The 25,734-nt window shown below is 35.6% G+C and overlaps 3 protein-coding genes across 5 annotated transcripts; 1 reads left to right on the forward strand and 2 right to left on the reverse strand.

The window, feature by feature from the left end:
* Nucleotides 1-1,775: 1,775 nt before the first annotated feature.
* On the reverse strand, nt 1,776-4,909 carry LOC103322395 (uncharacterized). Its single transcript, XM_008224307.2, has 4 exons — nt 4,724-4,909; nt 4,173-4,458; nt 3,594-3,848; nt 1,776-2,273 (listed from the first exon to the last, which is right to left on the reverse strand). The coding sequence occupies exons 2-4, from the start codon at nt 4,416-4,418 to the stop codon at nt 2,013-2,015; spliced, it is 762 nt and encodes a 253-aa protein (XP_008222529.2). The 5' UTR covers nt 4,419-4,458; nt 4,724-4,909; the 3' UTR covers nt 1,776-2,012.
* A 1,066-nt stretch (nt 4,910-5,975) lies between these two features.
* LOC103322385 (adenylate kinase isoenzyme 6 homolog) lies at nt 5,976-9,232 on the reverse strand. 3 transcript variants are annotated; one of them, XM_089043568.1, is made up of 4 exons: nt 9,176-9,194; nt 8,946-9,071; nt 6,548-6,961; nt 5,976-6,446 (listed from the first exon to the last, which is right to left on the reverse strand). In XM_089043568.1, the coding sequence occupies exons 3-4, from the start codon at nt 6,877-6,879 to the stop codon at nt 6,260-6,262; spliced, it is 519 nt and encodes a 172-aa protein (XP_088899694.1). In that variant the 5' UTR covers nt 6,880-6,961; nt 8,946-9,071; nt 9,176-9,194; the 3' UTR covers nt 5,976-6,259. The 3 variants fall into 3 exon arrangements, with proteins under 3 accessions (XP_088899694.1, XP_008222519.2, XP_008222518.2); XM_008224297.3 differs by having other exon boundaries at nt 6,548-6,907; nt 8,946-9,232; XM_008224296.3 differs by having other exon boundaries at nt 8,946-9,229.
* A 10,062-nt stretch (nt 9,233-19,294) lies between these two features.
* On the forward strand, nt 19,295-20,676 carry LOC103322384 (endochitinase EP3-like). The gene is made up of 2 exons (XM_008224295.2): nt 19,295-19,625; nt 20,122-20,676. The coding sequence occupies exons 1-2, from the start codon at nt 19,337-19,339 to the stop codon at nt 20,520-20,522; spliced, it is 690 nt and encodes a 229-aa protein (XP_008222517.2). The 5' UTR covers nt 19,295-19,336; the 3' UTR covers nt 20,523-20,676.
* The last annotated feature ends 5,058 nt before the right edge of the window (nt 20,677-25,734 follow it).

The following is a 25,734-nucleotide window of genomic DNA, read 5'->3' on the forward strand; positions in this document are numbered from 1 at the left end:
TGCAGTCTGGTTTCTTCACATGTTGATGGTGGTTTTCAATGGGGAAAGAGCTCTAGGATTTGCATGTCTTTGATGCTTAAGATTAGGTGGGCATAAACGAAATCGAAACCGACTAACCCGTACACGTACCCATTTCATGCACCGTTTCATTTGGTATCGATAGATATTAGGGCAAGTAGTACCATTCAGTATGTAGTATGGTGGCGGTATCAAGATTTTGATACCAGTCAATACCGTGCAATAAGTATCTCAACGAAATATAAATTTTTTTTTTTCATTCTCTTCTCTCGTCTCTCTCGCCTTTCAATTTCTCAAACACTTTTGTCATTTATGTTTTGGATTGTGTTTGTATTTTTGTAAGCCATAAGGCATAAGTTTAACTCTTTTGGTTTGTAAGCTTCATAATGCATGAGTTTTAACCATTTGGATTTGATGAATATGTTGATGGATAAATATTGATTTGGTTGATTTGGATATTGAATATGTTGATGGATATTGAATATGTTGATTAGGATTTGGATATTGAATATGTTAATGGATATTGAATATTGAAAATGTTGATGGATATTGAATATGTTGAATCTTTGAATTTGTAACTTAGGCATCACTTATTTTGGTGTTGAATATTGAATTAGTTCATTTTTTAGTTGTATCATTTTGGTACGAATGATACCGATACCTGTCTGATACCGATTTAAGACGATCAGATCAAGACGGCACTAATTTTGCAAACCATAATATACTGCGTACCATACCGATTCAAGTTTCGGTATCGGTGGCTGATCGGGCTCAATACTGCAAATCACTCATCGCCGTGTCCACCCCTACTTAAGATAATGGTTTTTTCGTCATTTTGAAATTTTTTTGGATGTTTTTGAAGTCTCATACATACATCACATACCAACTTATGGCAAACAAACGATTCTTCTGCTTTTTAAGACAAAATGCACTAAAAAATATGTACAAAGAAACAAAAATATTATTTACGACATCGCTGCTGGGCAAGAATAATAACTGTTGGACAGATGCAAAGTAACAAAGTCTTCACATGTTCTGGTTGCTTGAATACAAAATTTTCACATGTTGATGGTTGTTTTCGATGGAGGAAAGAGTTCTAGGATTTGCATGTGTTTGATGCTAAAGATAATCGTTTTTTCTTCATTTTGAAAAGTTTTTGGGTGTTTTTGAAGCTGTTTGTTTCTTTTGGATTTTTCACTAAATTTCGTTTTACAAAACCAGAACTTAAGAAAAACCTTCTTTGAGTCTTTCTATGTTTACAGAACTCAAGCAATTGACTTCTAATCATGAACCTTGCATGAGGGGCATAATTTAATCCAACACCAAAATTAAATATGGGAACGCTACCCTGTTGTTAACTAAATTAAAGTTTAACCCTTCTCAGTTGTGACGTTAAAGAAAATAAAATTTGTTGAGCATCTGATTTCGAATGGCAACTTGACATATAGTGACTCAATTTATTATGACCAAGAAGTTGGATCACGTCCTGCTCAATTGTAAAATTTGCTATTGCACCAGTACGTGAATGTGCTTGTTGAGATGACACAAATAAAGTAGGCGAAGTTAAGTTTGGAATGAAACTAACATAGAAAAATCGAAGTCAAAATACCGGCAATTTCCTAAGAAAAGTTTGATAGATACAACTGATTTTGGAGTTCAAATGGCACCTAATAAAAACTTGCTTGTGAGCATTTATCACTGCATCCTAGGTCCTAAGTTCGACAACTTCTTCCCATAATATCCCTTGTATAAAAAAATAATAAACAAAAAAAACTTGCTCATGATTTTGTTGTAATTGCTATTCCTGTTATGATAGAATTGCAGAGATCCCATCGAGGGGGCCCTTTTTGTTGTAAAACAAGAATTTGATCCTTTAAAGGATCCCAACTGTAAAAAATAAACAATAAAATATAGGTGCTAAATTGAAGACTTATACTATCCTCCAAAATCAACACAAACAACGTAGAGGGAAGGGTTATGCAATGTGACCTGGGTTATTCATCTGAATTTGATTCTAAATTAGATCTAACGATGTGCCGGTACTTATCGGGGATATCCCACCAAGTTGGGGTAGTGATTATGGCCTTCTCCAACCAGAACTTATCATAATACTTCTTCTCAGTCAGATTCTTGTAGAACCTTCCCCATTTGTACATGGAACGCTGTAAACGAATACTCTTGGACCCCGATAAGAGAAACTTGATGTAGTCCTTTGCTAGCCGAGTCCACTCCTCACCGCTGATGATGTAAAAATACTGCAAGAAGAGCATTTCAGTTTGAAATGTAAAAAGATATTGGGTAGGGTACATTACACATCCAGATTCGCTAAAAACATATTTTATAGTAAGAAACAGTGGGGAAATTCTCATTCCACTAAACACGCTGTTTTTCGTAAGAAAGAGACTTTTATTACTACAAAGATGAAAAGTAAAACACGGGCCAAGCCGTCTGCTGAGCTACCCAGCTATCTGATCTACAACTAACAATCACCAAACCTATTACCGCAAAACACTCAAAATTTAAAGGTCTTGCACATCAGCACTCCAATCATAAAATAATAACAATAATAATAATAATAATAATAATAAGGCCTGAAAATAAATCTTTTTGAACTCTTAAGACACTGACACTCAATGGATGCCCAACATCTAATCGTATGCCACAAGTGATCCACCTCACCCTTAGCTCCCTAAAAAATTCTCCTATTCCTTTCCGGTCCACGACAACCAAAATTTTTCCATCACAGCACATATTCCCTCCCTCCAAAGAACTTACACCTCTCATACAATAAGGCATTACATGAAACTGGAGTATCCAAGCTCACTTTAGATTCCCTAAACAGTTGACACTACAACAGAGGTGATAACTGTTTTACTAGAATATTAAATAACATCATTTCTCCTTGAAAATCCTAATAATACACTTTGCTAAAGAAAACAGTTAGAAGAACATGATTTATTAATGAGAATAAAATGGTAAAAAACCAGGACAATCAATTAAAATAACAGAGAAATTGAAAAGCAAGACAACCAACTCCACGTTGTATTTCTTCAGCTGTTTCCAGCATATTTTTGGCATCCCCATTTTACCACGTCGCAGAAAGTTAAGCATGGAGAATGGATGAGCGGAAGATCAATTTACCGAAGCAAGGTACAATAAAAATGTTGGTGGGATTTAAGATGCATGCTAAATTTCAAAACAACCTGGAAGCAAAATCTAAACTACGGCCCATCATTTTACCGAAGCTCAAAGGCTGAAAGTGATTCAATACTTTCAGCGGATGCTTAGAGAAAAAGCCTCTGGCCACGTGCAAAAGCACGAGCCAAAGGGCTAGTATTCATTTCGGCAGCAGCAAGCAAGTAGAAATGAGTTATACTTTACCTAAGAGCCATTGATTGTTAATTGTGATGCTTTCACTTACGTGCATTGTGTGTTTCTTGTCTTTCATCTCTCACTTCCAAATAAACAACACGCTTCACAGATAGTGGATACAGAATTTTCATACAAAGACTCAATAAGGAGTGATCAAGAAAAGACATGATAATCACTTCTGTAAGAGAATTTAGGATTATTACCAGAAAAATAAATCCAATGGTTGCGAGAATCACTTGCAGTGTTTCATCCATGATTCCAGCAAGGCCTTCATCCTCTGATCCAGAACCACCTGCACCATCACCGCCACTGCCTCTGCCTCTGCCACCACCACCACCACCACCTCCTCTCTCTTCATAAAATTCATTCTTTTCAATCTGCTGACGTAATACATCCTCTATCGACTGGTCCTTCTTCAAATTACCCATTGCTTTCTCAAGAGCTTTCCAAGGGGAACCCTGGTTGCATTAAGAAGTGTAGTGAGAATATACAACGCATGTATTGCATGATGACAAAGAAACTTGCAGTAATTAATGAGCATACATATATCTCATAAACAAAATATTCATCCCCTCAATGCCCTTCATTACATAATAAATAATCGTAAGCATATAAAGCATCATCTCACATGCGACGAAGAAAGATTGCAATTATGACAAGGAAAACATGAGAGAAAAATGTAGGACTCTTTTGTTGTCATTACACATACAACCATGTAGCGATTTCTTGAAACCTTCAATTTAAACTCTTAGAGTTCCCATAGCCCAATAAAGGCCTCTCACCTCATCACCACTTTCACTCTTTCCCTTGCCACCTAACAAGCAGACAGGTGCAGATCGATGGTACTTGGATAAAACCCTGCATTGCTGGGCCTTCAAAACCGGCATCCGTTGTTGCCGAATGGATGCATTATTGGTTGGTTGCAAACAAGTTGGAAGAAGAAGAAGCTTTGGAGATGGACGGAGAGCTTGAGACGTGTTTCTGAAACAGATGCTAGGTTGGGAGGAAGTAATCTGAAAGGTACTCATCCTCCGTTGCTCTGAAAATCTCACATGAAGCTCCAAAATCCTAAATTATCATCTTCCAAATGTCATTGAATATTACCCATGTAAATAAATTCATCAAAATGCATTAAAATCGGTCTAAATATACGAATTACAGAGCCATATAATTTAACAGACCCCATTACACAACCAAACAAATAGCCATTGCAACTGTCCTTTACTATTTACATAACCAGATAACAAAGGCAATAAACAAAGCTTCAAGCTGGAAGAGAAAATGAAAAAGAAAACCAACCAAATTCAAATGTGAAAGAACAAAGAAGAGGTACCTTCTTGCCCTTTGAGAGCAACCCACCGAGTAAAGTAAGAGTTTTTGGGATTTTGGTGACAACTGGAAAGTGCTGGATTAACTGTTTCACTGTGAGAGAGGGAGAGCGAACAAGAAAAACTGGAAGAGGAGGAACAAGGATTGAATTGTGTAGGAACAACTGAACAATTGCTTCGGTTCTAATATGGACTCCGGGAGAGTGCGAAGTGTGAAGAAAACTTTTAAGTCGGTTCGGCTCGGACTGCTTTGGGCTTTCACACGATGAGGCCCAAAGTTACACAGTTGATGAGGCCTATCTCATGACAAAAACAAAATAAAGGGTAGGTAAATATTGTTAACCACTTGAGCTATAAATTTCTTGTCTCTTACCCTAACATAATTGGAATATATGCATACACCTCTTGTGCAGGTAATTAAACCCAAAAGTCAGCTCTTGTTCACATAGTTATACCCATAAATTGCCTCTAGTCCTGCTAATTAAACTCATATAATACATTTGGTATGGATCTTTAAACTCATATTTAAAGTAAAAAAGTAACTATCTAAATGGTTACAAAAATAGGAAGAAAAAAAAAACGCACACCTCCACAACAGGTATACTTACACTTGAGTATATTGAGATAAAACTCCATAAAATTGCTTTGGAATACTCAAGAAAAAAACCATTACCTAAAACGCATTGTCCCCTTCCATTAAGGGATCCCTCAAATTATTTTATTTGAGAGGCACCCTCTATGGTTCCCTACTACTTTCTTTTCAACGATCCAAACGGTGTACTCTTCAAGTCTTCATTCAGAGACTCTTCTTACAAAAAATTCAGACAAATTGAAAATCATTAAGGCATCTAATTGAGACCAACAAAATCAATGAACACAGTGTTTCAAGAAAGTACTTAAATTTCAATAATTTAATTGAATGATCAAATGATATTGGATTCAAGTGATTTTTTGTAAACTTGATCTTTGAATGAATTTAATACAATATGAAGTGAGTCCTACAAAGATGTCCTTCAAATAAGTGATCCCTCAACAAAAGCTCTAAGTGTATATATATATATATATATATATATATATATATATATTGTAAATTCTAAATTATTGACATACTAATTGCTTATTTGGCTAGAATTATGGATTTGTAAAACAGTATATAGTGGCATATACTGTGAATTCTGACGTGTGTGCTAACGTGATTTCTCCAATGCATCTGGCAGAGGGTACTTCCTGTTCATAAATAGAGTATGAAAAAGCATCGAGGACAATTATATATGGATTTCATTCTCCTCCAGGGTCCAACAAGACCAAAACTCACGCCAATTTGCATGCTGCATAGTCATTATGAATGCCCCTTTATACAAATTCATTTAATCAAATCCCCTTGAATGAACAATTTCAATTCAAAAGAGATTCAAATCACATAATGGTAAAACTGATGAGAGTGAATACAAATGTTATAATGATACATGAAAAATTCATCTCAAAAGCGTGACCCAACTTAAAACAACAAGCACCTTCAAGCAAAACTGTATCATGGGAAACTAAGTTGATGGTTGCCACCTCCTTATCCATTCCGACAAAGTAGAAAGATTAGTCGAAATGTCCTGAATGCTATCACTCTTTAAGGGAAGAACGATATCTTGCGGGTAGCTCTCCTTTGCCTCCTCAAGCAGAGTTTGAAATATTTCACATTCAATATTGTTGGAGAGCTTTGACTCTGAATAACCTCTGCCACATTCCAAAAAGACACAAACCCATAAACATAGGTTTTCATTTTTTGACTCTCAAGGAAGCGACACTTGAGAAAAAGCAGTGCTGAGAAAAATTACCTTCGAGTCAAGCGATCATACAAGACAGTGTTGTCAGTTTGGAGCACAACCACAAGATCAAACCATCTCTCAGGGAAGAAATCGCAACCATGGTAGTCCACTATGTTACCTCCTTCTTCCATTGTATCCTCAAGCTCATCGCATACCAGGTCTTCGTTGATGATGTAACAGTCTAGCTCATCATCCCAGCCATCATGGAGATTCTTGGCCTTCACCAAATCACCCACATTGATGTGGCGGAGCTGTGTTGCCTCGGCTAAGGTGGACGAAGTTGTTGTCTTCCCAGTTCCTGGTGTGCCCGTCACCAATATGTTCGGCCTCTTCCTCACCATGGCCCTCTATTCTGCGTCAGGGCAGAGCCTGGATGAAATTTAAGGTGGGCCAAGTGTCCCAAACAAATTTAACTTTTTATTTCTGTACCAGAAAAAAAAAAAACTTTATTCATTAACTAACCTTTAATGAATATATAATTAATAATAACACTTTCACACCTTAAGTTCTATAGATAAATGTAATAACCAGATTTTTTTTTTTTGGCAGCAACACAACTTTCAGTTGACCAAATCTAAGAGCTATACTCAATTTGTAACAGAACATTCAGATTTTCAATCATACAGCTACAACACAACCAGATTACAAACAAACCAACAACACAAGCAATCTTATCAGTCTAGTCACTTTACTAACCGGCATCTAAGCAACACAAAACTTAATTAACCAAATTTCATTCAATGTTAAACTAACCAGCAACACAACCAGAAATTATACCAACATTTTCTCAACAGAACCAAATTACTCCATTCGGATTCAGAGCTTGAAGCAAAGTAAAAATAAAAAGAACAGACCAACAAGTCAGTAACACAGCTAGCTTACCAGTGACTGAATATCTCAACACACCAACTCAACAAACTCATTTGTGAATAAAAAAGAAGCTAAATCAGTAAGAACTTAAAACCTAAACAAAATTATAAAAAAAAATTATAAAAAAAAAACTAGGGCAGATTATAAACTAAACTAGGAAGCTCTTAACACACCGAGTCTATTATGCAGCTGTGCCTGTATTTGGGTGCCCCAGAAATAAACATTACCAAACCCACAATAAGAAAATATAAGTTAGTGGTATATAATTGCAGTACCTGAGACAGAAATTAAACCTTAAACTATGAAATTGAAAGAATTGAAATCACTTGGTACAAGAGAAAGGACAACAAGGATTAAACCCTAAGAACAGAGTGGAAGAAGAATATGAAGAGGAGGAAAGCTTTAGTGAAGAGCACAGGGTAAATGTTGTGCTGGTTGAGCTATGATTGGCCTATTATGGGTTTGTCTTCAAAATTGAGCACAAAGGACGCTCCGGAAGAAAGAGCTTTTGGGCCAAAACTCGGACAACAATGAAGGGGTACAGTGGGTGAGAAGTCAACAGATTCACAAGTTGAGTTTTCGGACTCAATCTATTATAATACATTACTTTGGCAAACAAAAAAAAAACCTACAAAACATATGAGATATATTATCCACAATGATTCTCTTATCCGGAAGTTTAACTCCAAGTTTCATCCAAATGCATCTACCGGCCTATAGTATTGGCAACCGAGTAAGCATCCAGATGAAAACCGGACATTTTCTTCTAGATAAGAAAATGACTGCTATTGTCTAAAATACAATACCAATTATTATTACAAAATACATAAAAGTTTATATCAGACTTGGTCTTTTATTGTGTCTTTCAAGCGGAAAGTAGACTAAAAAATTTATCTCATGCAGATTTGTTCTTCTACAGTACATGTGTTGGGAACTTTTGGGCAACAGAAGCTTCTCGCTGAATTGATTGTGTCCAACATTTGCATTTCAGACATATGGGAAAATTGAAGTCTATGAGATATTCCCTAATTTGTTTTTTTTTTTTAATACAAGCAATAGTCTAATTAATCTAATCTACGGGAAGAGGGATTTGAACTTGGGTGCAAGGGGTGAACCCATTGCCCTGGCCAAATGGGTGGCCTAACCCACGTCTGCTACTCTTCATTAGACAGGGTTCCCTAATTAAAGCCACCTAAAAGTTCACTATTGTACCCCAGAACTATGGTAAGCAATGGTACTCTTCATTTGTCTAATTGTCATCTCTTCTAATGTTTCAGAAAGAATTAGTGATTTCATAAGATGTCTAACAAGTTTGCAATGGTGTGCTTAAACTGTTTATTTTTTGTTAAAATTTGAACTTATTCTTTTGTAACCATTGACATTTCTGAGGACACCATTCAAGGAATTTTTTGTTTTTCCAAATTCAGTATATAATAGTTGTGCAGTTTTAATTTTCATCACCGAGCAATAGATTTTGAAGACTTTCAGAATTTGGTTGGACTCATGCAGCTAAAACATTAAAAGAGAAAAAAAAAACCTGGCGAGCAGCAGATGCAGATGGTTCCTCCTTTTCTTCTTCTTCCCTCTTCTTTCTTCTTCTTTCCACTTCTTCCTTCTTCCTTCTTCCTTGTGTTTTGCTGCCGCCGTTTGATTACAGACGCGTCTGTCGAGAAGAAGAGGCTGGGTCATTAAATCCACTTTCCAAATTTACATTTTAACCCCGATTTTTCTATAATTTTCAAGAAAAACCACAAAATAACCCCTCACCGGATCTTGATCCTATCCCTTCATCGTATCAGGAAATCAATTGTTGTATCTGATGTAGGTATACCGTATACATACCCCTGCAAGTTGCAACTCTGCATCGGTGCTACATAGGTGATTTGATTATGTGCCCTTGTTAATCTCTCAATCGACCCGAAACTATAGTTTGAACCATAGTCTAAAATATCAATAATATTGAGGATATTATCGTTTTTTTAGGTCACGGATATTTCGGAACGTATCCATATACGTATCGTATAAAATTGATAATATCGAAAAATATCGATGTCAATAATTTCGCTCACACTTTAGCAATATTTTGTCAAAATATCTTTATAATATCGCTATAATATCAAAAATATCAAAAAATCGATGTAATGGAAAAAAGAAAAGAAAAAAAAACACAAAGCACACACTCAAAGGGGATTCAAACCCTTAACATTTCACTCCTCCAATGTCTTAACCACCATGTTGCTTATGTTTTTGTTATAATATGCTAAAATATGTATATTTATATTGTTTTAAACTATTTTTGCAAGAATTAAATTTTCACATGAGAATGTGAGTCTTTGACATTTCCTTTTGGGATGGAATCAAACGGCTCATGGAAAGAATCTGAGACTCAATCTTCAAATGATTTTGCTTATGGACAACGTTAACCAATCTCGAATACATATGAGTGACATGTTAACAATTATATGGAAAACTATTTCGGAGATTTATCATTTAATGGCTACTCACAATACACTTACTCTACATGTAGAGATGATGAAAATACTAAAAAATTTGAACCTCATAGTCACTCATGTATCTTACCATGTAATGTATAAAGTGTAAAATATTGTAATAAATCATTATATATAAATGATTATGGTGTGTTTAATCTTCTTTCATTAATTACTATATATTTTCTACACTTACAATGATTGTCAGCTCTCTATATAATCAACTTAAATCAGTTAAACCCATCATGAAATGAATTTCCTTTCAATTTTTTGCAATAAACTAACAGATAATTGACTAAAAAAAATCCTCCAAAGTTTCAATAAAAATTTCCGAGTTTTTCTTACAATTTCCTTGGTTTTTATTCAATTTTTATTGATATCGATAATATTTCGATATTTTCATCGAAATTTTCGTGCTTTTGAACTACCGATATTTTCGATACCATTGATATTTTACACCTTGGTTTGAACTAAAGGGCATTCGAAAATAAAATGATTATTATTGAATTACTGAAACTTTGTTTCTCCAACTTTTTATGACAACAAATATCACATAAAACTCTTAACCCAAAAGTTATAAAAACACAATGCCTTTTTTTCCAATAAAAGAAAATCGTAAATACACCAAAAAATTGATCCTTTAACCAATGCCTACGAAAAGTTCTAGGTTGGAAGAAGACATGTGAAAATAGCATGTGTCAAAATTTCATGCATTCCGGAGTTCAAATGGTATCCCAATATAGACTTAAATTTCAACATGCTGTAAAATTCTAGAAATTTACATAAGAACACTCTTAGCTTTGGAAATTCATAAAACATTTAATTTAAGGGAGTTTCACTAAAACACCCAAAATGGGGGCTGAAATTATAAAAAAACCCAATACCTAAAGCATTTTATAAACACACCCAAAACCCATCATTACACACACTCAAAACCCATTTATAAACACACCCAAAAAATATACAATTGTTGATTTTGAGGTTGATTTTGGGTGTGTTTCTATGTTTAAATAGTGTTTGTGTTTTTTTATAAATACATGTCTAAGATTGGGTTTATTTATAAATTTATATTAATTTAATTCCAAATTGAATGAAACATCGTCTAAAATAATCATTGGTGAATTTATTTTTCAAATTTAATTAGCTCCAAGTTAATATACAAGAAGTAAATTAATTAGATCCATTTTTCCTTGCAAAATTCAACATCTTATCAAAAAGCAACTTCATTAGATAAACTTCAACAGTACAATCAAATACATCAACAAGACATCTAAAGTACCAATCTCAAGAGGCCAACAAACTAACATGCTAAAAGTAAAACTAAGGTGGACAAAAGTCGCACTAAAACTACTAGCTCACATTACCTCAATTAACTATAAACAAAAAAAAGCCCACAAACACAACCTTAACCCTTAAACAACTCATGAGCCTAAACGAACCCTACCACTACCACCTAAAGAAGCACCGTCGCGGCCACATCTGTAACAGATTTGGGGAAAATATGATTTCCAGCTATCTACATGCGCATAAGAGCGAAAACAAAAACATTGCTAAAGAACAATTAGGTGATTTGCATCAATCTCCTTCAAAGACAATGTAGCATCTGAAGGAAACCTTTAGAAAATCATGAGTTTCATTTAAACATCAACATAAATAAATAAAATCATGGTAACGGAAGCTCAAGCATGTATATATGAGTTCAAAAACAGAAACTTTTCCCATGAATCTTTTAAGCCAAGTGATAGTTGTACTATTTTCCTAGAACATACTTCTAAGAAGATTGGAAGGAGGAGTTACCCTTGGTGCGTGCTTTCAACCCTATGAATTCCACCAAAGTTGTTGAAGCTTGAATCATTACTACAAAAATTGAAATATACGACGGGAAACCAATGTCGTCTAGAAGGTTTTCAAACCGTCATGAAATTGACCGCCATCTTTTGTACATAAAACAACAACGGCTATTAACTGACGTCGTTAACACATTCAACGTCCAAAACTATTACGAACCGATGTGTAATTACTAATATGTAGCCTAAAATGAAATCTTCGACAACATTAGATGACGGTTTTATGAAAACTGAGACGTCTAAAGACTATTACATGTCAACATCAAAAGAAGAACCGACGTACAAATAATTATCCATGTCCCTAATTGAAGGAAAAAATACTTGGAGATCACGTGTTGTGTAGATACCATGCACAATTACATGCCTTAGGAGAATCATGCATCCTGCACCTAGATACCATAGGCTTGTATGCGATAATCTATTGTTGATGAAGCTTGAGTCAATTTCTATGCATTCATAACTTGGATAGGAAAGCTAGTGGTGGATTCCAAGGCTCTAACACCTCTCAATTATTATTTCACAATCTGTCCAGTGTTTACTTTCGAGCACTTTCATTTCACTTTCTTCTTTTCATTTCAACAACAAAACCCCTCATTTCGAGTACGTGTGTGGTGCTAGGATTCTATGCTAGACCTTGAGTAATTAGCAAGAGGCATTGTTGAATTTGACCTTGCCTTTAGCTAGTTAGTCAGTTTCTTTGTTCTATGTTTTTCTAGCATTCTAAGTAATTTAACTTGGAACCAAGTTACCATTTTCCGTGGGATCGACCTTGTATTTACATAAGCTATACTATAAACGGTTCGTGCACTTGCGAGAATTAAAGTTGCTATTTTTAATAACTCATTTTAGTTGTTAAGAATTGGCTCAACACTTAGAAACATGGATCAATATTGCAAGGCTACATCGAAATCCCTAGCTATGAATTTAGTTACACATCATGTTCACAGAGATTAAAACGAAAATAAACGACATGAGTGAAAATAAATTCATGAGAGGAAACCCTTGAACCAATTCTGATGTTGAACTTCTCCAAGAACAACCTCCTGCGATGAGTCCTGATGGTGGAAATATATGGAACGACTAGGGTTTTAGTGTGCATGAAAGGAGAGAATAACCAAGATGTAGTTTGAGGGTTGTGCAATTCGTCCAAAATAAATAGGGTCTGTAAAAGTGGCTAAAAAACAAGTTTTTATGGGGTAAAATAGGCTGCCAGATATTCCAAAGAGATCCTAACAAATCAGCCTTTATTTTGCACGTTTTTGCCTTATTTGGCACCTCCAAATCAAGCTAGAAATCCTCACTGCTTTCCCATTCTGCTCTTAATCTTTAAACAAGCCAGGTTTGCCTTGGATTCTTTATTGGACTTCAAAACAGGTCATGAAACTTGTTTCCACGTTTGAACAAGGGTCAGCTCCAAAAATAGCATGTTTTCATTTCTTTTGCCTTCAACTTGATCCAAAAGTAGATGCAACTGCATACTAACACAAAATAAGGTAAAACGCAACAAGTTTAACTCAAAAACATCACAAATAGACTAGAAATGGATTATATAAATGTATAAATATACGAGTTATCAACTATGTTGAATGGGAGTAGGCTGATTTTATGTGGTTAGCGTCCAATCTAAAGGTAGAGTGACTTCTGACCATTTGACTGTATGGGGAGCTCTAATATTGGCATCGGCTTTACTACTTTGAATAAGTAAGGTTTGGTCTTTTGGACTTTTGTTGAGGGCTTGGAAATTCATATTAGTTCCTGTGACTTTATAATAAATTCTATAGACTAAAGCTAAGGGTTGGGTACCTAGTAAGACTTTATACCCTGAAGTTTTGATATTTAATGTTAAAGTTTTCAATATGTGAGGATCACTAAGGCTTACTGTGAAATCTGGGTAACAATCGAAATGAATTGGACTATTAAACAGGCTTAACTCAATTATTCCTAAGGTACTATCACTAAAATTGGTAAATCTGGCATCATGTTGGCAAAGTAAAATGGAGGCATTAAGTCCTAACCTGGTAAGGGGTTTGACTGCTACTTGGACAAGACCAATGTGAAGGAAATTGTTTCCATCATTCTTATGTTTCTTTATTGACTCAAGGTTTAGCAATTGACATGTTTCGTGTTCTTTACTCAAGGCATAGACTTGTTCGACTGTTTTCACATGGGTTGTACTTTTGAAACTTGAAAGTGATCATTTTTTCTTGTAAATTTCTTGACTAGGGACTTTGGGGATATTCCAATATTTGTAGTCAATTTCATTACTAGTTTCATATTCTATTTGTTCTTCATTTACTATCTCTAGGAGTTTACTAATGCTAGCTCTAGAACTACTACTGTTACAAGAGTTTGCTCTAAAAAGGCAACTCATCTGGACAAAGGTTACTGGTTTTCTTACAAAGGGTAAGAAGAAGAGCTAACTATCCTATAACTGGTTCAAGGGTTCCTGAGAACTGAAGGGTTTTCTCTCTCTCTCTCATGCCTCACCTGGGACTTATTGTTTGGAATCTAGGACTTATTATTTGGACCAGAGAGAAAAAGGAACAGTATATAGGAAGACTCTGAAAGGGTTATAGAATAAAAGCAAACTTCAAACACAGAGTAGGATGATCAGTGACTTTGAACTTAGAGAAGCAGAATATATATATATATATATATATATTGACACAAAGGTGATAGTTGTTTATTAATGATGAGGAGTGAAACAAGTGCAAAAATCGGGTAAGTCCTAGAGGATTAGGCAAGTACCTCTACACCAATGGGCGTTTTGGTTGTCAACTACTACGTAGCCTACCCTCTCAACTGAACCTGGGAGAAGAAACATGGCCTCTAGTAGAGTGCCAGCCCCCAAATGACGGACCCAGGAATCTTACCTTATAGGGTCATAGTGTAAAAGTTTTTTTTTTTTTTGGCGTGACGCACTGCTGGCAGCAGCGACAATAGAGGAGATGGGGTTAAAGGTTTTGGGGAGGGGTTTAAAGGTTTGGGAGGTGGAGATTGGGGATTTAAGGTTGAGGAGAAAAGAATGAGGGTTTTGGAGAGGTTGGGATCGGGTGGAGGAGTTTTGGAAACTTTTTTTGTTATTTTTTGTTATTTTGTAAAGATATTGACCAAAACGACGTTGTTTTGGCTAGGTCTTTAAAAAGAAATTCAGGCTAAAACGACGTCGTTTTGGTCAGTGTCTTAAAAAAAAATTAAGCGCTAATGCCGCTTGGCTATGGTGTTTTTAAAAAAGTAAGCGCCAAAACGGCGCTGCTCTTCTTCTTCTTCCTCGCACAGCAACCCTTTCTTCAGGCCAAATATCAAACAGGTGGAGGGTATTTCATGGGGGTCTCACAGTCAACTCAAGGGGACCTTCAAGCTTATTTCCATGGAGTCCATAGGGGTCGTTTGACCCTATTGACCACCCCGTCCCCCTAGGAACATACCCTTAAAAACTACAAGTTACAATCCTCAAACAATACATATGAAATAAAATATGGGGCTCCTCAAACAATACATATAAAATAAAATCTGGAGTCTCCTCAAATCAAGTGAGCGAGGTCTCAATATGAAGAGAAAAACGCGCTATACGGTGAGTGAGCCTAAAATATTTTTAGTTGTACTCTTTAGTAAACTAATGACATGCATACCAAAGTTGCTTCGCAAAGTATGACTGATCTGATTATTTCCAAAGTAATTTGCTCACAGAAATAGAATGGTCCTGATGGATTTATGAATACAGTACATAGTCTTGACCGGCATTATTTGCTATATTTCCAAAGTCGAATTATTTGCTATATCTATAAGCAATCGATCTTGACCGGCATTGGTTTCAGAACTAACAAAATTTGGCATTGCCTTTTGTTCATGTCTGGCAACGACATTTTTGAGCCGCCACGACTTGAAGAAAATTGGAATGTTTTAATGTCCTCAATGGACTGATTCCACAAAAAAATAATTAAATAAAAGAAAGGTTAATATTTAGCCTTACCCTAAGAAATTAATAAAGTAAATCACAGTCGTGCTACAAATAGATGGAAACGTATGAACTTTCAACGGACTGCTCATTGATTCACTGAAACTAGTTGGCTCCCGCAATTGATGGGGCCGCCTGTTTGACATAACAGTACCATACCAGCAAGCAAGCATCTAGAATGTTTTTTTTTTTTCCCCAGAGCAATATATAGTGAAATATTACTCCCCTTTAATTTGAGCTTAATTCAGTCATTACCGTGTTAAAATGTCTAAAATTATTATTATTTTATATAATAGAAATTGATAGAGAAGAAAATTGAATACATGATGTTTTTAACCACTCGAATTACATATAAGTCCATTACAAAACGTTTTATTAAACCCCTATGATAAAAAAAATATTGATCCTAAAAAAATTGGGTGTTTAGCTTTTGGTGCAATAGCGGTTGGGGTGGGGTTTGCGATGGATCACTATTATTATAAGACTCTGAGTCTTTATGAATATTTTTTTAATTAAAGTGATAGTCTAAATTATTATAAATTAATTTAATTTACATGAAAAGATATTTAAACTTGGATGCAAAAGGACGGGCTCAATACCGTAGCCAACTAGCTTAATCCCCATATACAAATCAACTCCTAAATTTCTATAATTCGAGGTGAACTTGAGTGATTAAATACCTAATTGAATAAATAGTGGTTGAAGGCGAAACAATAACCAACAAGATTACTGACCATTAAAGGCAAATAAATCTAGGTAATTTGGAAATTTGAAAAACCAATTTTAAACCATACATGATTTTTGTCTGACTTACAAAGTCAAGGTCCATGATCCATTAAAAGCATAACGGATCACTATTATTGTGCATTGGTGTACCAATTTTCCGAAGTTCATTTGGAGACACGAATATATATAGGTGATGTGGTTCTTTCTTTTGGATATACATTTTTGTAGGTAAATGTTTAAATTTAACAAAGGCTACTCTCTCAAGTTTGTTACAAAATTTAGAACATTCTGTGAAGCCGTGCTCGGCATGGTTCTTGACAACTTAATGAAATGACATGACGTTTGAGATGGGCAACAAGGTACTCCAACAGGGCAGAGCTAGAATTATAAAGTTAGGTGATTAAAGTAGAAAATAAAAGCATATAAAATACCTAAGTATTCAATAATTACATGTTTAGATTTAAATATTTCTAATTTGGTCATGTCTAATTTATTTTAGAGAGAACTTTAACTTAAATTATAAGTGGTTTATTACAAATTTTATATGTTATATATAATATAATAGATGACAGATAAAAATTTGGGGGGCGCCAGGGCCACTCTAAGCCTAGGAGTGGCACTCCAACTCAATATGCATAGCATTAACAAACCTTGACAAATTGTTCCAAAAAAGAAAAGAAATTTAACTTTTGTTATGTTCTTTTTAATACAAGCGATGATCTAAATTATAAAGAAGAAAGAGATTAATTAGTAGTCTTTTTTTAGATGCATGTATATTGAGATTTGGCATTGCAAGTAGTTCATCGTTCACTTAATCTGACCACTAGTCTCTAATTGAGTTATTCTTTTTCAGAAACGCGATAAACGGATTTCTTTAATCTAAAGAAATGTTTACGTCTCTCTCAAGTGACGGCAAGCGATCTCATTCACAAGCACCAGATAATTTCGATGCAACAAAATTATTTTAGTTTATTGAAAAAGAAGCGTGTGTAGTTGAATCAACAACAAAATTAACACATAACACACAGGACAAAATAATAATAAAATCTATGTTGCCGCGTAATACTAGGAGTCAACCAGAATGGAGTTTTAACAATCCGATACTTCCTGACTCAAGGAAACAGACATCCGCAATTAATGATACCACCAGATCGTTTTCAAATTTGCTTTTGCAAAAGAGCTTGCCAAATCATCTCTTATGGTAAGTAGTTTGATTTCTTTTCTTTTTTCTTATTAGAGCATTTATAATGGGCTTTCTAATTCAACAATGCTCCTTAAATAAGGAGACTTTTAGGAGCTCTTAAATCCAAGGAGAGAGATATGACTTCTAATGATTACTTATAATATAATAATGCTTTATTTTAAGAAATATACATTAAAAAAAAAATTACATTACTTGATTAGCTTTTATAAAATATCAATTAATAAGTTAATTTTATATATATTAAAATTAAGACAATTTTTACTAAATAATAAAATTACCTTTTGATTTAACATATAAAATATGCATAAAAGATTACGACACTTGAGGCGCTGGCGACGAGGGGATAAAAAGGCGGAAAACCCACGTGTGAAGATTTGTCATTGGCAGAGTTGGGGCATGACGCATGTGGGTGTGTTTTATTTTCAGTTTTCCTTTATATATTTTTATACCTTTTTAACCATTAATGAATTTGATTGTTTATTTACACGCATGGCGCAAAAAAAAAAGTCCAAATAATCAAATTCAAAATTTAAAGGCTTTTATGGAGTTTAAAAGTCTAGAAATATCCGATTTAGATTTTTAAAGAATTTATAAAAGTTTAATATTCAGTTGTAGACTTTTAAAAAGTTTTAAAAAGTTTGGTGGTATTCAAAAAGTTAATAATTTTAAAAAGCTTATCAAATGAATGACTTTCATATACTTTTAAGGCTAATTATTAATAAAAAAACTCTTGACAATTTACTACTGACTTTTATATCAATTATATGAAATTATTTAAGAATATGTCAATTTTATGAAAGTAACTCACGTAAAAAAAATCTTTATAAGTGTGGATTAGATACAATACGACCCCCCTAAAAATTTAGGACCCATAATCGCCACTAATTGCCACTTAAGCACTTAACTGATGAAGTGAGGGATTGATTAACTAAATCAAGGACATCCCATTAGTTGGATTGATTAACTAAATCAAGGACATCCCATCTGTATCTTTGTTTTTGTTCTATCTAACGAACTTTATTATTATTTTTTATTTTACATTTTAGATGATCAAATAGTTTCAGATCTTAATAGTAGGGCAGCCCTTGAAGGAGATCCTAAACTACGTGTAGTTCTGATTTGGGAGTATTCTCAGAAAAGACGTGCACACTATTTTTAAAATAAGGACATGCTAAATCAAGAAAGACTCCACTTCTATTATCCTATTATATTGTTACAGATTGTGAATATGGACGAAACAATTAAACAAAAAATCAACTTGATAAATTGATAGTTTAATAATATAATAAGGTCTCGTCAACTTGGACGGTATATGAAAATAGCTTTTTGTATACAAAATTATGATTTGGAGTATTCGGTATATAAAATTCCAAATTTAAAATACCTAATTAACTTTGTCGGTCAGAATTTCTCTAGTTCTAGAAGTAGACTAGATTGGCTAGCTAGGGTATAAATATACCTAACTCGATAACGATGGTTTACTATTGGAAGAGATACACATCAACAGATCTACTCAGAATCAGAAAAGAAACCAATAATTTACGTCTTGCTGTCTACAAGTCAAGGTCCATGAAAATTTCGAACCATACGTGTCCTCAAGAGATGTGCATAAATTTCTAGAACAGCTACAAATTTCACTATAAATACCCAACTCATCTGAACCTTCACTTCTCATCCTTTACCCATACATATCCCTACAGAAAAATGGCTAGCTATAGACTACTAAGCCTCATTGCCCTTGTGTTTGTAGCCGGAGGAGCCCTGCCCAGAAATGTAAGAGCTCAAGCTCCGGTGGCTGATGTTGTGACCCAGGCATTCTTTGATGGGATCATTAACCAGGCTGCTGCAGATTGTGCTGGGAAGAACTTCTACACACGACAAGCTTTTCTGGATGCTGTCAACTCATATTCTGATTTCGGTCGGTTCGGTACGGCTGACGACTCTAAACGCGAAATCGCAGCTTTCTTTGCTCATGTCACTCATGAGACTGGGCGTAAGTTCTCTATACATATATTACTAGCATATGATGCTTATGAATTGGGACAATTTATCAGCTTGATTTTTGTTCTTGTTAATATCACCATTGCTCGGTAGATTTATATACACATGTGTACGAGGTAAGTTCTTGTGAATATCATCATTATTATACTTTAATTTGTATATAATGATAACCTACATGCTATATGGTGCTTTCGATTTGGTATCATGCATATTGTCACCCTTTGTTTAGGATACAATCTTTAGTGATTAATTAGATCAGTAATTACCAAATAAATTTAATGATAAGCACAATATTATTGTTTTTTTTTTAATCATTTGTAGCTTTGTAAATCAAGACACGTATCTTTTGACATATTTGGGCTTTCTTGTCCTGAGGTTTTCACTTTGTAATTTCCGTTTCCGTATAATAATAAAAATATAAGAAGAAGAAGACAGTTAATTTATTAATACCCTAACAAGCAAATTCTTTTTTGTCTGGTTTAAATCAGATTTCTGCTACATAGAAGAGATAAACAAAGCCACCTACTGCGATCCAAACTATCCAAACTATCCATGCACCCCCAACAAACAGTACTATGGTCGTGGACCGCTCCAACTAACATGGAACTACAACTATGGAGCTGCTGGAAACAGCATTGGATTCGACGGCTTAAACTCGCCAGAAAGTGTGGCCTCAGACCCGGTTCTTGCATTCAAGACTGCCCTGTGGTATTGGATAACCAATGTTCGTCCAGTTATAAGTCAAGGATTTGGAGCCACAATTCGAGCCATTAATGGCGCTGTAGAATGTGATGGCAAACGGACTGACCTAGTTCAAGCCCGCATCAACTATTACACTGATTATTGCACCCAACTTAGCGTTGATCCTGGCACTAATCTCTCCTGCTAGCTCTCCAATTTTAATTAGGTTCATTAATTGCTCTTCTTAGTTTCCTTCTATCTATGCAACCAGAAGCATATTTGGCATGACTAAGCAGTGCAGCCTGAAAATAAAAAATAAAGGCCAATAGGACTACTCCTAGGTCTGATTCCCCTTCTTTCAATATAGCTTGTATCGAAAAATAACAACTTCATGTTGTGTAGTCAATCGAATAAATAAAATAAAAAGCTAGCGCAATAAAAAGCACAGCGTGCTTAGAAGGTTACCAATGTTGGTTCTATGATCAGATATGTATTGAAATTTAGTCCTTTAATTAATTTCTCTTTTGCCATAGAATAATTTTCACATGTTATTTATCACAAACATGGTTTTGTTTCGCATCACATATCCAACGATGGACTTGTCCAATATGCTCTTGGCATATACCAATTTAAGGCCCATAGATAAAAGGGTTGACTATCCAATTGCCGTCGGTTTGAGCAAGCAATAATACAATATGCTCTTGGAATATCTAAGTGCATAGCTGGACCACTTCTTTCATGAGATTGAAGACTCAAAAGGAAGCTAAGTACAACAAACTGATAACCATGGCGGAAAGAGAGTATTTCAGATCTAGGTTTAGAGAGAGAGAAAGGAATGAAAGATAAAGCTCTGTATATTTCTCAAAAATGTTTTCTTACGTAATGATGAAATGAACTAAACCCAAGCTTATATAGCTGTGTATAGGGGTGTGCACGGTGCGGTATTGAGCTCGTACTCTACCGATACCGAAATTAAAACTGGTATGGTACGGTATGAGATTATCGTTACAAAGTTGGTACCGTACCATATCGTACAATCAGTATCGTACCATTTTGGTACCAAAATGACACAACTAAAAAATGAACCAATTCAATATTCAACAGATTCATTCACCAAAATAAGTGATGCCTAAGTTACAGATTCAAAGATTCAACATATTCAATATCCAAACCCTAATCAATCAAATCAATATCCATCAACAAATTCAATATCCAAATCAACCAAATCTATCAAAGCAAACGAATTCAATAAGAATGGAAAACTATTAAAATAGTAACAAAGCAAACGTTACATGCTTGGTTTATTTTTACATAAAGATTCTTGTTCTTATCATAAACTCTGTCATATTACTCCTAATTTAAGTCCAATGTCGCTTGAGCAGTGGCAATGATTTTGACAGAGAACTTATATTTGGAACTGGAGGGAGCCATATTTATTATATCAAAAACGGTGATGTTGTTCATTAAAGAAAAACCTCTTGTAATAAAAAGTATAAAATTTCAAATACTAGATACACCTAAGTTGGACACCCTAGCCATCTTATAATTAATTGATAGATCCATAAAGCAGTTAACAGATAGATTCCTCACACCATGACGAATGAAGAGCCATGTATATTTGTCATCAAGTGGAAAGTCTCTAACACAGTCATGATTATGATTATAGCTATAGAAAGACAACAGTTGTACAGACGTTCAGAACGAGGATAGCTTGAGCTTTTGATTAGCAAGTGAGTAAAATTGAAAGCAAAATAAGGATATCAAGCTGTTGAAACATGTATTCTTAAATTTTCGGTACGGTATGGTATTGACCAGTACTAAATACTTGGTACCGCTAACATACCATACTCCATTGGTACGGCACGGTACCGTGCGAATATCTCCTCATCCCAAATAAAACGGTATGAAATCGATATGGTACGGTATAGTTAGTGTACGGTTTCGGTATTTCGGCTTTTGATGCCCAACCCTAGCTGTGTAACAATGACTTCTTCACTAAGCTAAGCTTAACAGAATAACTAATCAGACTTATAAGCACGTGAAGAGCTAATAGACTTGCCACCTCAGTGAGGACACGTGTCAGCACATCATACTATTATCATTCCCCCTCAATCTCAGCTGGGGGTGAGCTAAGACTGAGATTGCCACAGTGTTTGACAACCAGGGAACTATGAAGACCCTTGGTAAGAATATCAGCCACTTGCTCATCAGTTGAAACATATTGAACAATGAGATATTTGTTTCGAACTTTCTCTCAAATGAAGTGGAAATCGATATCCATATGCTTGATACGAGAATGAAGCACCAGATTAGCACTTAGTGCTAAGGCAGACAAGTTATCACTGTGTAAAACTGGAGCTTCAGGAATAACCATATGTAAACCGCATAATCGCATAACAGCTGTCTAATCCATGAAATCTCTGCTGCATAATGAGCAAAAGCTTGATGTTCGGCCTCTGTGGAGCTGCGTGAAACTGAAGCTTGCTTTTTAGAAGCCCAAGAGGTTGGATTATGGCCAAGAAAAACTGCATAACCAGTGGTGGATCGACGAGTATTTGGCCTGCCTGCCCAGTCGGCATCACAATAGCCGGAGAGAAGCATAGTGCCAGGAGAGAAAGTGATCCCATGCTACAGAGTGCCTTGTAGATACTAGAGAATTCGTTTGACAAAACCAAAATGAACATCTGTGGGATTATGCATGAATCGACAGACAGTATATACTGCGAAGGCTATGTCCGGATGAGTGAAGGTTAAATATTGCAGTGCCCCGACAATACTGTGATACAATGCAGGATCACTAAGAGCAAGACCATCAGTTGTCAAAGCTTGCTGATGAGGTTTGGAGGGTGTACTGTAGGGTTTACACGTATCCATGACAGCCTTCTTGATTAAATCCTTAGCATACTTAGCCTAATTGAAAAACATCTTGCCATCCGCCTGATAGTGAATCTCAAGGCCCAGAAAATATTTGAGCTGTCCCATATCCTTGAGTTCGAATACTTCCCTAAGATCACGAATAATAGAGTTGACAATGGCAAGATTAGATCCTGTGAGGATGATGTCGTTAGCGTACAATTGAAGAATAATAATATAAGATGAAGTTTTCTTGATAAAGAGGCTCGGATCAGAAGGAGAAACTGTGAATCCCAGAGTAGGTAAATATCCTGTAAATTTGGCATTCCATGCACGAGGGGCTTGTTTTAAGCCATATAAGGACTTCTGAAGTTTGTAGACAAAATCAGGGATATGTAGGATCAACAAAGCCTTGAGGTTGCTTCATGAAGACTTCTTCTTGGAGCTCGCCATGAAGAAAGGCGTTCTTAACATCAAGTTGACGTAATTTCCATTGAAATGGAACTGCCAGACTCAAAATGAAAAGAACTGTAGTATGTCGAACCACATGACTGAATGTTTCGTCATAATCCAAACCATATTCTTGGCTATACCCTTGTGCCACAAGCCTGGCCTTATATCGAGAAATAGTACCATCTGCATTCTTTTTAATTTTAAAAATCCACTTGCACCCAACAATGTTTGTATGAGAAGGAGAAGGAACTAGAATTTAGGTGCCTTGTTGATACCACTCAGGATTTCCAAGTGCTGCCTTGAAATGAAGTGGTGTATCGGGCTCAGTGATAGAATGAAGCTAAGTAATAAAGCTCGAGTATTTAGGAAATTGCCTGTGCTGGATAATGCGAGACTTAGACTAAGTCTGCATAGGATGAAAATTATTGGTACCGACTAATGCTGAGTGAGCAGAAGGCTTAGAAAAATTAGATAAATGAGGCAATATGACTTCCAGTTGATCATCTGATAGGATAGGCAGCATAGTGGTAGCAGATGTTGTGGCACCAACACATGTTGTAGAATCAGAAATGGTAGGAGAGAGCCTAGGTGAGGAAGTAGAATTCATGCTAGGACTGGATAAATGCTGAAACTAAGAGGAAGAGGGTGGTGGTGATGGCATAATGACAGGGATTGGTGACACAACATATGGAGAAGTGGGAGATGATTGTGATGTAGATAGGGAAACCAAAGAAAATTGGTGAGCTTTGAAGGGAAACACATCTTCATTGTAGACTACATATCTAGAAATTAGAACTTTCTGGTTTTGAGGATTGTAACAATAAACTCCTTTATATCCCATTGAGAACCCCAAAAAGACACATTGCTGGGAGCGAGGTTCAAGCTTATGCGCATTGTAAGGTCTGTGCAAAGGTCAAATTGTTGAACCAAATATAAGAGAAAGCAAATCTGGTAATGTACCATATAAGTTGGAATATGGGGATTGCATGTGCAGAGTGTGACTTGGCATTCTATTGATTAAGGATGTGGCATGTGTAACAGCATAATACCAAAACTGAAGAGGTAGATTCGCTGTAGTTAGAAGAGCAAGTGCAGTTTCAATAATATGCCTATTTTTCCTCTCGGCTACTCTATTTTGCTGAGGGGTATACGGACAAGATATGTGATGAATGATGCCTTTAGATGCTAAAAATTTAGTGAACACCTTACTAGTATACTCTCCTCCACCGTCGGATTGAAAGAACAGAACATGAGCTTGATAATGATTCACAATATATGCATAGAACTTGCAAAAGACTGAGAAAACATATGATTTATTGATTAAGGGGAACACCCACATGAACTTGGTACAATCATCAATGAGAGTAAGATAATATGTATAGCCTCCTAAAGCAATACAAGCAGAAGGGCCCCAGACATCGGAGTGCAGCTTAGAAACGGGCTTGGAAGAAATGGTAGAAGAAGAAAGAAAAGGCAATTTATGCATTTTTCCTAGTAAACATGATTCACAAAGAGCAGATGTGGAATTTGGAGAAACATAAACGTGAGAAGCCTTGAGCATGTGTTGAAGCACTGCATTGGTGACATGTCCCGGTCGGAGATGCCACAGTTTAGTCTTCACCTGCTATCCAAGCAAAGCATAAGATCCTGACGAAATGATAGAAGTCTTGGCTTTCGGATTGAAGCAAACTGATGAGGTTGATACGCCTGCGGAAGAACCATGCTCTTTATTGGAGACTAATGGAACTAAGCGGTTAGTGGGAGAGGCCTTGAACCCAGGTGAAAGAAACTGCGGAATGGAATAGAGGCCTTTATTACTCTGACCCTGAAACAGAAGGGTGTTGGTTTGTTTGTCCTACACAAATATGTGATGCTCATAAAAAATAACCCTGCAATTGTTATCGCGACAGAGTTGATAGACAGAGAGTAGATTTGCAACAAACTTAGGGACATGATATATGGTATTTAAATGTAAGGTGCCTGTAAGGCAGTTAAAGTGGAGGAACCAATATGATTGATGCACAGACCTTCTCCACTCCCCACAATAGTCTTGTCATCAGAATGATAAGGAGCAAAAGCTTGCAAATTATGAACATTAGGAGTCATATGATGAG

The sequence above is a fragment of the Prunus mume genome, linkage group LG8 (assembly GCF_029339155.1).
Source record: "Prunus mume cultivar Tortuosa linkage group LG8, ASM2933915v1, whole genome shotgun sequence".
Taxonomy (NCBI): domain Eukaryota; kingdom Viridiplantae; phylum Streptophyta; class Magnoliopsida; order Rosales; family Rosaceae; genus Prunus; species Prunus mume.